Genomic DNA, 16,800 nt, shown 5'->3' on the forward strand with positions numbered 1-16,800 from the left:
CGCAAACAGTTCCTCACATATACGCTGTTTGTACATATTAGCCTGAATAAGTCAGGTGGAAAAATCCTGAATACCTCTTTTTTAATTTTTTTTTTTTTTTGGGGGGGGGGGGGGGGGGGCAAACAACATCATATAAAGACATGCTGAATGTTCTACATAGTGGAAAGACTTAATTATGTGATTTAAGTGAGACTGAGGATGATTGGATGTTTTAATGTTCATTATGACGATCGGAGGGATGCGCTCTTTCAGTGAAATGTCCATTTCTGATGAGTTCTTCTAGAAGAATGATTGTGGGAGATTTCATCTGGTGAGCAAGAAACTGAACAAAAATTTCTTTGTGATGCAGCGTTAAAAGTTCACAAGTAGGTGGTAATGCCTGGTACAGTTCACTGTAGTTAATGTAAGCTAAGGTAAGTTCATGTTGACTGGACACTTTATATATGTATATTTTTTTCATTAGTACATCTATCCCCATCGACTGCACAACTTATGAGTGACCAGGAAGTAGGTGTGATACTTGTATCAAACAATATATAATCATAAGAACAATGTTACTATTCTAAAAGTTATGTATCTTTTTAATAACATCTTTGTTTACAGCAAATATTTAGCCTAATAACTACAGAAATTAATACATAATATCCTTTGAGCTGTCACATTAAACCACGTGTCATATATATAAGCTTTCTCTGAAAAGCGAATGAAAAAAATAGTTGGACTTTTTCGCCTTTATGCCTGTTATTATATAATGGGCATAAAGCTTGTTATGAAAGCTTCAGAACGGGATGGGTCAGATGTCCCAAAGATCATTACAAACAACACCCTGGGCTATAAATCCCCAGGGTGGAAGGAACAAACACAGGACATAATAACAGACAAAGATGAGGGAGCGTACATTTGGATGAAAAATAGGGCATCGTGATTATGAGAGTCAGAGAGGAGCAGGGGAGCTAAGGGGGAATTGGATGCTATGCGTACTTCGTTATGGTGGCTGTTTAATTGTAGCAGTCATTTTGGCTTTGGAGCTGTTAATTGCTGATATGGAAATAGAAGTGTGCTATAAAAAAGCTCTTTAAGAGGAGATTGTTGGTGGACACTTGGAAATTGTATTGGATGGGAAGGGTGGGTGGGGGTGAGGTTGTAGACATTAATATGTTGCACTTTATGACCCTCCTCTCCCACTGTCTCCACCCTGTTTTCACCCAGAGGGCTCATTATTGTCAGAGGAGAGGGGCTGATCCACGCAGACACTCATATGAGAGCCGTCTGAAGGCATTAATGTGCACACACTCCCCCAGTGTGAATGACTAGAACCTATCATAAACAGGAGGAGCAGACTGTTAAACATGGCCGCTAGGTAGTCCACGCCGCTCCCCCCAATCCCCCATCTTGTTCATGCAAACACACATTTGGTTCTTTTACATCTCTGTGCACTACTAATACTTGTCCACCTTCACTCACACATTGGCTCAAGGACATAGATGCACCCTGACACATGACAACCCTCATATGGTATCTAGAGGAAGTACATTGAGTAACTTAGTGCAATTATTCAAATGTATGAAGCAAGACAGACTCCACACTCCTTAGCAAAGCAGTAGAGAAAATATTATATTATCTAACGGAGAAAAAAAAAGAAGAAGGAAACAATACAGACACCTCCGCTCTGAACCTTCCTCAGAGCTGGACCTTTTCTTTTTGACAGATAAAGAAATTCATGTATTCTTGGATGACTGTACAACTGGAGCCATGCCCATGTTTGTTAGCCTATTTCAAACAATTCTTATGGAAAAAAGCAAAAACAAAACATTCTTATTGTTAAGTTATTTAAACCTGAAAAAAAGCTCTCAAGTAATTCAAAGCAGAGTAAAAATATCAAACATGACTTGGATATTTGGAGGATAGCTTTGTAGCCATTTTTAGCTTCTAGTTTGAGAGTGAAGAAGAAGGAGGTCTTTCATTAGAACAGAATAACACAGCCCACACATACATTGCTCTGTCCCTTGTTCCTAATGAGCTTTATCGCATTGGTCCCGCTTGACTTGTCTTGCTAACTGGCACACATATATCCATATGTTCCACATGAGCAAGCAGAGGGGACAGGCTGGGTGGCAGAACTGCTTTCTCAGTTACATCTGAGAGTTTTACTGCAACAGCCAGGAGCAACAGCAAGTCAGCTTAACTCCATGTCTGCTTTCCACGTGTGTGTGTATGTGTGTGTGAAGTCTGTAATTAGTCCTGAGAAGTGTGCTATAGCGTACGCTTGTTCCTGATGTTCAATGAATAAAAAGTTGAATCCAGACTTGAAAAGTTGAGTTGCCTGTACCTTTAGCTGCCTTTATTGGTAAAGCTATAAGGACAGGCAGCATTCAAACACTGACAAAGACTGAAAAAAAAATTAAATATTGCAGCACCTTAGGAAAGAAGTTTTGAGAAACTCAGTGGTGTGTTTAAAAGTATTAGGTGTTGTATGTATGTTGGTGTCCAGTCAGTGAAAAAGATGAACACCAGTGTTCACCTGTACCCGTTACCATTTGTAGCAAAGGACACAGAGAGAGCGTGACACCGTGTCACACTGACAGTGGAAAATTAGTATTTTAACTTTTCTACATGCATAATGATTTTTATTATTGGAAAATATGTAAATAACTGTAAATGTTGACAATTCAGAAACTGCAGAAACCGAGGATTATGTTTGAGGTTACGCTATTAATTTGGCTAGTAGTATTAGATATATGAAGTCCCACCCAATACATTTAAGCATTTAGACTTCTACCCATCCTCTTCTGCTTATCCTTGTCAGGGTCGTAGGGGGGCTGGAGCCTATCGAGGCTACCACAGGTCACTAGCCTGGCGCAGGGCTAACACACACAGAGAGAGACAATCATTCGCACTCGCATTCACACCTATGAGCAATTTAGATTCACCAACTGCATGTCTTTGGATTGTGGGAGGAAGCCGGAGTAGCTGGAGGGAATCCATGAAAACACGGGGAGAACAAACCTAACTCCACACAGAAAAACTCCCAGCCAGGTGGTGGAATTGAACGCAGGACCTTCTTATAGTGAGGCATCAGTTCCATCGTCTCACCATGCTGTATTTAGACATAGTTAACCAAAAACTGCAATTTGCCTTAACTGAAGTTCAAACTGTGTATCAGAATGAGGAAACATGGTTATTTAAGTGATTTTAAGTGTGGCATTGTTGTTGGTGCCGCTATTTCTGCACTTACAACAATATACTTGGATTTTCCTGCACAGCCATGCCTAGATTTTGCAGAGGATGATGTTAAAAAGAACATATCCAGTGAGTGGCAGTTCCCAGAGTAAAAAAGCCTTGTTGATGCCAAAGATCAGAGGAAAACGGGCAGACTCTAATTAGACTGCCACTAATTACAAAGGTATGCAAAGAGCATACTTTATTGCACAAGTCTAACCTTCAAGCAGATGGGGTACACCAGCAGAAGACCACACTGGATGTCACAACTAAGAACGCCAAGGAGAATTAGGGCCGTTCTGATGGTAAAAGAGATCCAAGTGTGTATTGGCAAAGTCTAACTAATAAAGTTCAACTCACTGCTGAAAGCCCTTTAACTCAGAACAAACACTGAACAATGGGAAATAGCTGGCCTCTAATAAGACATGACATCTTTAACTCAAACCCCCCCCCCCAAAAAAACTGCATTTCTACATGTGTGGAATCACATAGCAACTATAGTTCCTATGAACACCTTTGATTAGCCTCCAGCTTAACGTCATAAGCACACAAAACCTTTTATCCACCTTTTATGGATACATTTTGTGAGCATATGCAGCTTCTAATGCCAGTTTGTGTCTGTGGTATGCAAATTACGCAAATTGGATTTGGGACATCAAGACAGGGAAAACATTAAAAATTTAAAAAAAAAAAAAAAAAAAAAAGGTGTGTGTAAGAGTGAGTGTGAGTGTGTGTGGGGGAATTGAGTAACGGTATCCTGATCAAAAATCCCAAGAAAGTTTTACTGACAATTTATTTTCACACACACACTACATTGTTCTAAAATAATAATAATAATAATGATAATCCAGGTTGATATTCCTTGTCTTGGCATTGTACCTAAGTCTTAGGAGTGAGGTAAAAGTAAGCAAGAACTTACTCGTGAGAGATCAAGGAAGGGAAACTTTATTTCCACCTCTTACATATTCAGTAGGCCTTAGCCTAACTGACCTTAAAATCAGACAGTTGTAAACAGATAAAGTTAAAAATGAAACATCAAAAAGTGAAAATGTGAACACTGAGCACACAGTTGGCCTTACGTATACCAATAAATACATTTCAAACTAAATGTGGAGAAACATTTTTTTCACAGGCTACACTAAAACCAAATGCGTGCAAAAACCATGCCATTAAACATCAGTAATCAACAACTCTTAAAATACTTAAAGAATACAAAAAGTCTTTAGTCATCAGGACAATAAAACTGTAAACAAACAAACAAAAAAAACTAAATTTGTGTTGTCTGTTTTTCTGAAAAGGAAAAGACCTTTAGTAGAACACTATATTCCTCTCAAACCTAAAGTTCAGAAGCAATTTAATAAATAAATAAATTCAGAACAAATGCTCTGAGCTGTGGTTTCACATTAGCATCAAAAATTGTTCCCATGTCTGACAATACTAAGCTTTGACAAGTTTTGTTACAGACCATCTACACAAATCTCTGAGGCAATGAATCCGGCGATTCGGCTGGAAGGCACCATTGTTGGAAAGTAAGTCCACGGGGTCTGGCTTTGCTCCTGAATGTCAGAAGCACAACATCAATGTGAAGATTGAAACAGACCCACAGAGTTAGTGGTAGGATCGACACTCATGCGTCCTCTCATTTGGTACAGTGTTGGTTTGAAGTCTAACAAACTGACATCTGTCCCACTCTAACTGTCACTGTGTGTGATTGTGTCTTTGTAGACCAGCGCTCCTCACACACACACACACACGAAGCTGCAGTGAGAGCTCAGAGCTCGTCGTGGTTCCTGGTGAGGTCTTCTCCATAGTTAGTAGCCTGACTTCCCACAAACATGTTCCAGTTCTCGAGGATCTCCTCTTTAGTCAGCATCTGATCCTGATAAGGGAGATAGAACGTGTGAAATGTGATGATTAAAAAAAGCTCTTATTTAAACGTAAACAAAAACACTCTCCCGAAAGCAGAAAAACACTCAAGTGAAGAATTCTGGTGTGAACTGAAAACGAAATACACCAATGAAGAAAATGAACTCTTTGTAGAGTTTGCATGCCGTCTCTGTGCCTGCACTCTGGCGGCCCGTCCAGATCGTACCCTTACTTTTGCCCTCTGTCGGCTAGGACAGGTTCCAGCCTGTACCCAGTGACTCTAATGAACCCTGTTTTGACAAGATCTCACATCCACAAGGGCACAAGCAATAGATATGAAATCATACCAATATAGCTCTAACAGTATACCTTGTCCTGATCAGACTCGTACACCAGATGTCTGGCCTCTGCCTGTGCATGGTCATAGTCCTGTGGCATGATCCAGTGACGGATTTCATCCTGATCCATTTTTCCATCTTTGTTCAAGTCTCGGAAGTCGGAGAACTGTTCCCTCTCAGTCTTGACCCACTCTGGTTCTGGACCACCATCCTCATGTGCAAACATGTCCGCTGAAACCCAAGGAAATGATGAAAGAACAATTGAATAAGACATTTTGACATTTTTTTAGTTTGCATTTGAAGAGAACGCACAATTTACACCTTAAATACACTCCTGGTATAAATTCCTACAGAAATGGCATACACATACTGTACACCATTTCACATGCAAGCTTTCCAAAGCAAACACTGATGACACTGAAGCTCTGAATGAATAACACCCTAACATTCATCTATAGTGGAGGTGGAATTAAAAAACCCCCCAGATCATTTATTTTGTCACCATCACATGCCAATCTGTGCATCCTGACATTATACAGTTCTCTGTTCCTGTGTTGTGACAATGGTTGTTTCCCTTTTTTTGTAAAGTACGTTCAACATCATGAATTTTAAACAAGATGAGAGTCAACAGCTTACAAAGCACTGGGAAGAGATAATAGCAGCCGCTCTACAACGAATACCACTTATGCTCAGCACACTGAGCCATATGTCAGCAGTGACATCACAGTGCTTGAATAATTTCAAGTAGTGGTGTCAAACTTTTTCTTTCAACTTGGAGCCAGCAGACCACACCTTTCAGTCTACTTAGAAACACTGCTGTCAGCACAGTTCTCTGGGTTAACCACCTTTGGTAGACAATGGGTGATGTGTCTGTAGTAATAAGGCTGGAAAACGCATATTAGCTCCACTGGGACGACATTTAAAGTCCCCCCTTTGCAAAGCCATCTAGTTGGCTGGACTGGAGACCTTCTATCTGGCATGGTTAATTTAAAGGCCGCTATCAGGAGTTCTAAATGACAGTTTATACAATCCACTGTGTCCTGTTATTTCAGCAGAGTTGTCATTTCAGTGTACTGATAGAAAAATCATCAACACTAAATGATTCATAATTAAAGAACTGTGCACACGCAAATTGTTGAAATATTATGCTCCTTATTCACATTCCTGTTCGTCTTTGTATGCTACAATTTGTCAATGTGTGTTTTAAAAACACTGAGTGGTATATTGTTAGGTTTAAAGTGGATGTTTGAGTGCTAATGGGTTTTATTTTTTTTTTACCAATTGCTTAATTAAATGAATTCAATTTTTAAATTAACTCACCGATATATTCGTCCTCATCCACATGCCCATCACCGTTCCTGTCAATGTCCTCCAAGGTTTCCTGCATAGAGAATGAGTTAGTGACATCATTAAAAGAAGACACAAGGGCACGTCAACTATAGAGGAACTTTCACTTTGAGTAATAGAAGAGAAACGTGCAGCCCTCGGGTGTAAAAGCGAATTTATAAGATTCTGCTCACAGCTGGGCTGGCAGAGTGACGCAACAATACAGGACTGCTGATGAGTTGCACTCAACAATGATTTACCCTTTTTGAGCAAACACTTGGTTCCACTAGATTTATCTGTAACATACTGGATCTGACAGTATGTGAATTTGGCTAACTGGTTAATTAAAGGGAAGGGAATTTAAGTGTCTCAGGGTTTTGTTCATGTGGGTGTGGCACTTGTAGTGATGTGGATGCTGTAGTGGTCTGAGCATGAAAGCAAAGCTGTCAGTTTGGTTCCTACTCTTATTTATGGTCACGAACTTTGGATAGCAACCAAGAGAATGAAATCTTGGGTACACGATGCAGAGACTATTTTCTTCCAAAGGGTGTTCGGGGTCCCCTTTACAGACAGGGCAAGCAGCTTGGCTGTTCTGGAGTTACTTAGATTAGAGCTGCTACTCCTACATCTGACTTGGATGGCTCCTGGATGCCTCCTAGGTTCAGTGTTTTGGGCAGGGAGGATGCTCTGCTAAGTAGCAGAAGAATGGATGGGTGGATGGAAGGATTTCTAAAAGTTCACTAAAAGAAAAAAAGAAAATCTTTTTCTTAAACCCACATAACCTGTGCAGGGTAAGCAAAAAGACATTTTTCTCCAGTGTAGATCTTCATAAACACTGAAAGGATAAGATGTCCTCCGTTTTCTAAGGATGCAAAAAGGACATGACAATTCACAGCAGTATAATCAGTATCATAATTAAAACCTATGTTCTGCTATAAAATCTTGTCTTTGCTTGGAAAATAACATAATGGGTTCAGCAATGAACTAAAGCATTTTATATGAGCTTTCTTTCACATCAGTTTCAGATCACTAAAACTGACCCTTTTGTAACTCTTTTTAGGTTGAAATTCAGAAATTCTCTTAGCGGTGTGTTAAAAGGACGAAATGAAGACCTACATAAACACCACCACATGCATCCAAGTTTTGCTTCCTGACTAGTTTTCCTAAATTCCCAATCAATAACTATGCCTCCTTGATCATTCACAACTCTGACTTTATGACCAGTTCTGTTCTGTTTACTTTGGCCAAATACATGTGAATGCTCATGCAAAGTGTTACGCTTCAGAATGAAAGATTTCTCTTCTGCCAAATTTAATCTACTTTTCTTAAGGACTGGTATTGTTCCGTGTTTGTAGCGTACAGGAGCTCTCGGGTGCCAATAGTAGATGGCAGCAACACAAGCAGATCGAAGGTAGAAATGTGAAGTGTGTGTAGGTTTCCAGTTGGCGCTTACCAACTTCATGTTCCTCCCTGATCCTGCACAGCAATCTCCTTCAGTTATCATTCAAGCTAGCTTACAGCCACATCCTTTCTAATGTTTTTCCTATGATTGCATGTACCATCAGTTACTCATTCTTTTGCATAGTTTTAGAAAGATCAGTGTTTCTGAAAAATCCATTATATGTATAAAGTATAAATGCAGCATGTATGTATGTGTGACTATCGTGTTAGCTCTAGCCAGATTCACCACAATCAGTGAAGACACCCCTGGCTGAACCGTTCTTTGGTAACATTCAGCAACATCATAAAAATGAGAGATTAATAATTAACTCTGTCAAATGGGTAGTACAAATTTTATGAACAGAGCAGCATAGTGCATCACTGCTAACATTCGCCACCCCACATTCCACGAAGCCGAATTTATATTTAAAGATTGAGTTTTAAATGGGACGGTCGGTTTGTCCCACTGGACCTGTTCCCAAAAAAAAATATAGGAACTCAATCATTTCTGGGCCAAGTTAAAATTTCATTAGGAGGTTATTCAAATGTAGCACATTTATTTAAGTAGCGAGATCAAACACACGGAACAGAAACTCAAAACTCTTGGAATTAAATCATATTTCTCATTAGGCAGACGTGCTCTTACTTTTGGGAACGTCACTTCTTTCAGGTCTGATGTGCGTACTCCTTACTTAAAGATCATATGAACACAAAGGGCTTACCAGAACCACAATATCCTTCATGTGCTCAAACTCCTCAGGGTGGAGGAAGGCTGTGAACTCTTCTCTGTCTGCTGCCAGGTCCCTGTTCAGATCAGCTGCTTTAAACCTCCTCTCATCACGAGGGAGCATCTTCTTGAAGCTGAACTGGTCCGTGGCATCTTCAAATTCTTCCGGGTTGGCTAAGAGGGTGAAAAAAAAAACATGACTAAAAAATGAATCGGGTTTAATAGCCATGTAATACTTTAGTACTAAAAGAACAAAACAAAAATACATCATGTGTCTTGAACTAGTGAGCCCATACCGAGGTAGTATCCATATGTGGCTTGTTTGTACTCATCCCAGGAAATCTTATTGTCCTTATTCAGGTCATAATCAGTCCACACCTTGGCCACATTCTCATATACATAACGCTTCTGTACGCGCTTTATCCAAGCCTTGAGTTCAGCTGTGGTGATGTAGCCATCTGCATCGCTGTCTATTCGGTCCACAATTTTTCTGTTGGGCAGGTGCAAAGAGAGATATTAGTGATACATCAACTAAATCTTATAGGCATACATAGGCTACATACAGTGCTGTGCAAAAGTATTGACTCCGCCCCTCATTTCTTTATATTTTGGGTGAAAATATTGATTTATTGAAATGTGCAAAAAATTTGCTGAAATTCAATATAGAAGGCAAAAACTGAGGTTTTACAATTTAACAAGTTTAAAAGTCAGTATTTTGTATGGCAGTGTTTATTCTTCTTTAAGCAGGCTTCAGGGCCAATTCTCCAGGCTTCTTGAAGAACAGTCAAAGCTCTTATTTGGATGTTGGCTGCTTTTTGTAATGTTCTCTGTCAAGATGATCTCACACAGCTTCAGTAGTGTTGAAGTCCGGGCTCTGGGGAGACCAGTCCATGACTGATAATGTTAATGTGTGTTTTTCAGTCCAGGTATGCTTTAACCGCATTGGCATTGTGTTTGGGATCATTGCTATACTGAAAAATGAAGTCTTGCTGATAAGATGCTTTTCAGATGGTATTAGATGGTGGATCAAAATCTAATGGTATTTTTCTGCATCAGTAATTCTGTTAAATTTGACCAGATCCCCCAAACCACCGGCTGAAATGCAAACCCAAACCTTGACAAGTGCAGATTTTACTTATTATTTTGTTTTATTTGAATATTTTTTCCTTTCTGTGTTGTAAAGTGACAGTACGTAAAGTTGATAGAGCCTCCACTGTTTTACAGATGGCTGTAGATACTTAATGTTACACCTTTCTCCTGACCTCTTCTTCACACACACAACAATTTAAACCCAAAATTTCAAATTTGGATCTCTCTGCTTTTTCTCCCCATTTAATCTTCTTCACAGCAACCCTTCCACTGAGACCACTTCTGATGAGGCTTTCAGTGAACAACAGATGGAGCAACTAAAGAGAGATTTGTCTCTCTGGTCCTGCATCAAGTCTTCGGTTGATTTTTGTCCTTTTTCTTAAGAATATAACTTTCAGATACTGTTCATCTGCTGTAATTAGTCCTTTATAGACCTGCTACTTCCTTTTTATTGTTCACCAACTGTCCACTTCCTGCTTTTTAACGCTTGAATGATTCATGTTAGTGTTAAGTGATTTAAGAAACAAAAAATAAAAATGAAAATGAAGGAATGGACTAAAAATTAGGGGGGAAAACAAAATAGATGTCCAAAGAAAAACTTTGAAAGACTTTCAGACTAGATAACTACCGCTTAAAACCAATTAAATGTAAGAAGGAAAGCATAAAAGTAAAATATAGAGTGACTGAAGACTTTAGCAATGAGATACTGATTAATGACAGGCTGGATTAATAATTAATAAATAAATAATTTCCTACAAGTAATGTGGATTCATAGAGACGATTTCTGAGGGAGGGGCAGGCAAACCCAGTTTAGAAGGCTAAAAACTGCAGTGCATCTGTGGTGTATTCTTAGACCTGGGCTGCCACGTTGTGATATTACAGGGGTCCTCCCTCTTTCAAGACAACAAGCAGGAGTTTTCTGGACTAACTTGCGTCACATGGTGCCAACTTGTCACTGCAGCAGTGGCAGAAGAAAAAAAAACGTTTAATACTCGAAGAATCCTGCAAACAGAACCACGTGGCACACTGAGTACACTGCGTACACTGCAGTTTTGTACAGAATACCTACGTGCAGAACTTCGGCGATTAAACTTTCCTTAAACTTCACCCCTATAAATGAATCTTTAATAGTCTGCAGAAATCTTAATTACAAATACTCATTAAGTGTACAGTGTGTGCAAACAGTGTGGGTGCCATAATAAAGCAGGAGTGCTTTCACAGGCACATGTTCCCATGTTTTTAAATGTTTAATGTTCTTAGTCTGAACAGTTACACGCAACGGGCTTCAGCGGCAGAGTGTGTGATTTTAAAAAACAAACAAACAAACAAACAAACAAACAAACACAAAAGCTCCAACCTGCCCTTCGAAATCCCACCAAGCCTGTCACTAACTTCACTTTCAGATACCAAAAATCAGCTTATGTGGCAGAGTGCTGGTAGCATTTCCTTACCCGAGCCTGTCCTTGCTCTCTTCAGGGGTGAGCTGATCAAATGTTTTGGCCTCCTCTTTGCCCAGAAAGGCCTCATGGTCATACTGGAAGCTCTTATTGTCTTCGTGGGCTTGCCTGCTTAGCTCTGGCTCATGATGAACTCTCTCTTTTCTCAGCGTCGGCTTGGTCTGCGCCACAGTGGCGCAGAGGAGCACAGCGCACACGAAGCTGAAGCTGAAGCCGGCCATCAGTCTGTGTTCAACCTGACTTCTCTCAGAGGGCACAGCGATCTCCAAAACGGGCCTACAACACCACAACACACAATGATCAAGCGGCTGTGTAGCTCCTTTCACTGCTGGACCGCTAAACGCCGACTTTTTGTCCTGTCTTCAGCGGCGGAGCGCAACAATGTTGCAGCAATGTTCAAACACCCACGAAACGCAACCTGCGCCCGCAAACAGGTCCTCCATGAACACCTACGGTCCTCACAGTTTTAGGCAATCCTGTCCCTTATCCCAATGAAAGGGATGCAACCAAACAGGGATTTCCTGCCGCCTTACGTACAGCCATTCACAGGCTCCGTTTCATGCAGGCCCCAGCCTCAACCACTGCCAGAATCCCCCCCATTGGTCCACGGGATGTCGGTAACACGAGAGGGATTCGGGCGCCACGTTGCAAGCTGACGAACGACCAGAGCAGGAGAGTCAACGTGGGTCAGTGAGCAACCAGTGAGAACGGGAGTAACACACACAGTCTTAGGGAACTGTTTAAGTGTTTTGTGCCAACTTGTAATAAGGTGCATTTGAAATGAAAAGGCTGTGTGCACAGCTACGCGGATGTACAGGGATATAAATAAACCATTGCTGTCTAAAAAAATCATCAGTCACAAGTATGCAGCTCGCTGCTACAGTGTAAAACGTTTAAGGTAAAACATGCTGGAACTGAGTTCAGTGTTTGATGTTTGTTTGAGGGTAAAGTTCCTTGAATCCGTAAAATATACTATAGTAGTTTACGAGTACTGCTTACTGTATTTAGATGGATTATTCTATATGTTAGCTGCTATAGAACTGAATGAATAACTGTTGAATCATGACACAGTTAAAGTCTTGTTAAGATAACAGCTGTGGAATATCTTTGAATGTGTGTGTGTGTGTGTGTGTGTGTTAGTGTGTCTGAGAGTGCTGGAGAAAATGAAGGAAGGGAGGGTGACTAGTGGGAATGTTATGTACTGGCCAGGCACTATATTTAGTAATAAAAAGACAACATAGCCTATCAGATGTTGAAACTGGGACATTTAAAAAAATGCTGATTCTAACATGCTTTCAGAAACATATTTCTAAAGACTTAAGCATCTGGAAGCTGAGGAGGCCAATCGCTGTAGTTTGAGCTGCTTGCTTTTGTTACATTTTGTATTTCATAATCTCCTAAACGTTTTCAATGGGTGAATGACAGGCAGGCCGGTTCAGCATCCACTGTCTTTTACTCTTGTAATCATGTGCAGAACGTGGTTTGGCAAGGTGTTGCCTGAAAAAGACAAAGCCTGGCAGCATATGTTGTTCCAAAACCTGATTTATTGTTCATCAGTGATAATCCCTTCATAGATGTGTGTGTCACTCATGCCATGTGCACTAATGTATCCCCTTAATGTCCTTGATTTTTAAACTGCTTTCTGGAAACGAGTTGGATGATTAGCTGAGCGGATGTAGCCTCTATTATTTCCTGTGTTGGGTAGAGAAGATATGTATGTATGTATGTATGTACACTACAAGTCAAAAGTTTGGACACGCCTTGTGATTTATTTGTTTTTCATTATTTTCACAGCTATTTACATTGTAGATTCTCACTGAAGGCATTAAAACTATTAATGAACACATATGGAATTATGTAGTAGTAAACAAAAAATTGTGAAGTAACTAAAGACCTGTTTTATATTTTACATTCTTCAAAATAGCCACCCTTTGCTTTGATTACTGCTTTTCACACTCTTGGCGTTCTCACGATGAGCTTCATGAGGTCGTCACTTGAAATGGTTTTCCAACAGTCTTGAAGGAGTTCTCAGAGATGCTGAGCAATTGTTGGCCCTATTGCCTTGACTCTGCGGTCCATCTCATCCCAAACCATCTCAATTGGGTTTAGGTCAGGTGACTGTGGAGGCCAGGCCATCTGGTGCAGCACTGGGATACTGGCCCCAAAGAAATGCTTTGGGGGCTAACTCTCCTTCTTGGTTAAATAGCCCTTACACTGCCTGGAGGTATGTTTGGGGTCAAATGCAAACTGGATGGGATGGCATGTCGCTGCAGGATGCTGTGGTAGCCATGCTGGTTCAGTGTGCCTTCAGTTTTGAATAAATCCCCAACAGTGTCACCAGCGAAGCATCCCCACACCATCACACCTCCTCCACCATGCTTCACGGTGGGAACCATGCACATAGAGACCATCCGATCACCTTTTCTGCGTCGCACAAAGACACGGCGGGTGGAACCAAAGATCTCAAATTTGGACTCATGAGACCAAAGTACAGATTTCTACTGTAATGTCCGTACTTGTGTTTCTTGGCCCAAACAAATCTTTTCTGCTTGCTGCTTTTCCTTAGTAGTGGCTTCTTAGCAGCTATTTGACCATAAAAGGCCTGATTCGCATGATCTCCTCTGAACAGTTGATGTAGAGATGTGTCTGCTACTGGAACTCTGTGTGGCATTTATCTGGGCTCTAATCTGAGGTGCTGTTAACTTGCGAATTCTGAGGCTGGTGACTCAGATGAATTTATCCTCAGCAGCGGAGGTGACTCCTTCCTTTCCAGGGGTGGTCCTCATGTGAGCCAGTTTTGTCGTAGTGCTTGATGGTTTTTGTGACTACACTTCAAAGTTTTAGCAATTTTCTGGACTGACTGACCTTCAGTTCTCAAAGTAATGATGGACTGTCGTTTCTCTTTACTTAGCTGATTGGTTCTCGCCATAATATGAATTTTAACAGTTGTCAAATAGTGTTAAATACTAATACTCCTAGAGTATTTAAAAGTAGAATGGGAAGGAGAGCCTTCAGTTTTCAGGCCCCTCTTTCAGGCTGCCGGGTTATTCCCATGATGCATTTAGTTTTTCCTTTGCAGTCACCTTTCTCACTCACTATGTGTTAACAGACCTCTCTGCATTGAATCATACTTGTTATTAATCTCTGTCTCTCTTCCACAGCATGTCTTTTATCCTGTCTTGCTTCTCTCACCCCAACCGGTCGCAGCAGATGGCCCCGCCCCTCCCTGAGCCTGGTTCTGCCGGAGGTTTCTTCCTGTTAAAAGGGAGTTTTTCCTTCCCACTGTCGCCAAAGTGCTTGCTCATAGGGGGTCATATGATTGTTGGGTTTTTCTCTGTATCTATTATTGTAGGATCTACTGTACAATATAAAGCGCCTTGAGGCGACCGTTGTTGTGATTTGGCGCTATATAAATAAAATTGAATTCAATTGAATTCAAATAGGTTTGGCAGCTGTGTACCAACCTGACTTCTGCACAACACAACTTTCCGAAGACTGTTATATTGTATAACATATCGCATATGTCACATATTGTATATCATACCACATATCAGCCAGTGGTGTTGGAGATTTTGTCAAATCAATGGATTTGACATCCATCCATCCATGGATAGCCCTCCCCAGAGCCTGGACCTCAACATTATTGAGGCACTGTGGGATCATCTTGACCGAGAAGGGAACAAAAGGCAGCCAACATCCAAAGATGAGCTTTGAGTGTCCTTCAAGAAGCCTGGAGAACTATTAATGAAGACTACTTCAACAAATGACAAGAAAGCTTCTGTATGAGAGCCCAGGATATGTTGAAGAACACTCTGTTATAAAGAAGTGTGAGGCTGATTCAAGACTTTTGCACAGCACTGTAGATTTTAGTATTTACTTAAATTAGTTTAGGTTTTAGTCATTTTAATTAAAGTAGTTTTTAAGTTAATTTTTTTCAGTTTAAGAAATAAAGAGCATGGGTTTTGGATCATAAACAATATCTGAGAATGTGGAAAGTTAAAAGATTGCTTCAACTACAGATAACTTCATAAGTCAATGCGAGAGTGTGAAGTCATCCAGTTTAGTTAAGTCCTTGCGATATAATGTTTCGAGATAGAGGAAGAGTTGGTGTAGGGAGGGGTGTGTGATCACATCCACGTGAAGAAAACGAAAAGAATCACATTACTGAGCCCCATCTCAACATGAGGTAATATGGAAGAACAGACTCTGTACCCTGGAAACAACTTGCTGACACTGCCATGCCTAATCCTCCTTTGTGGGCAGGAGAAACATGTATTTTGCCATTCATCATTAGCATAATAAGCCAGCACATGGCACTTTGCTGTTTTGCATAAACAGTACACCCCAGTTTATGATTATAAAGAGGCCCTGGGGCCAACTAGCCTCTTTATTCAATTAATGAATAGTTAATGTATTTAAATTAGTCCTGCCTGGTCAATTTGAATCAGTGTGCTGTGCAGACATGAAGAAATACAAATGTGTTTTCCCAAAGAGATGCATTTCCTAAAGATACATATGGATATACAAGAATACAGGATTTTTTATCTTGGTGATGATGATGGTCTTAGCAGGATTGATAGTTGGACCCTTTCATTAACTTTAGATCACACAACAGGGGCAGATTTTTAGGTGTTACCTGTATGCCGAAGACTATACTCTCAAACAATGGTAGCATGGCTGAACAACAGCGGGCATTAACATGTTGGAAGGAGAAAGTGGATGGCAAGAGTGGCTTTCAACATGAATATTTCACCAAGGAATAGAACAGGGAGGGGGCTGCAGCTACGGGCGTGTTCAGTTAACCATGAGATTGCACACACTGCAGAATGCATTTGGTTAATGTAATTAAGAAAACCCTATGGTGGGAGACACAGAGCATTAGTGTCCAGAAAATTCAGTTCAGTTATGGCCTCTTTTTGCCCTGCGCTTACAGACACACACTGCATTTATCAGATTTTTGATCTTCTTTTGGTGCGACAACAGCTTTGTTAGTTTGATTAAGCAACAGCAATTAATCAGAGCATCTGAATAATTAAAGGCTTATAAATAACTGAGATCGTGCACAATGGAAGTGAGTTTGACAGTAAATATAATTGTAGCTCTTTTTTTTAAAATCGCTGTTTACTGTATACCTGAAGTCATGCCTGCAACATTTCATTTACTAGCATTATCAAGTATCTTCTTTAAGCTTTTGAAGACAGAGAAGCTAGAAACTTGTCTATGTTTGCTTTTTAATGTCATTTTTCCCCTTTTTTTGTTGTTTGATGTCTTTCAGTTGCAGCTCAGGACTACGTGGTTCTCTTTTCTGTAACTCTGAGCCACAAAGGCGACAAAAAAC

General features: G+C 40.4%; 1 protein-coding gene across 1 annotated transcript; it reads right to left on the reverse strand.

Annotated features, from left to right (window-relative positions):
* Nucleotides 1-4,145: 4,145 nt before the first annotated feature.
* On the reverse strand, nt 4,146-11,991 carry rcn1 (reticulocalbin 1, EF-hand calcium binding domain). The gene is made up of 6 exons (XM_005467161.4): nt 11,457-11,991; nt 9,213-9,406; nt 8,912-9,090; nt 6,744-6,804; nt 5,455-5,654; nt 4,146-5,098 (listed from the first exon to the last, which is right to left on the reverse strand). Exons 1-6 carry the CDS (start codon nt 11,681-11,683, stop codon nt 4,991-4,993), a joined length of 969 nt encoding a protein of 322 aa, XP_005467218.1. The 5' UTR covers nt 11,684-11,991; the 3' UTR covers nt 4,146-4,990.
* Between the last annotated feature and the right edge of the window lie 4,809 nt (nt 11,992-16,800).

This window comes from Oreochromis niloticus, linkage group LG1, assembly GCF_001858045.2.
Source record: "Oreochromis niloticus isolate F11D_XX linkage group LG1, O_niloticus_UMD_NMBU, whole genome shotgun sequence".
NCBI classification, from domain to species: domain Eukaryota; kingdom Metazoa; phylum Chordata; class Actinopteri; order Cichliformes; family Cichlidae; genus Oreochromis; species Oreochromis niloticus.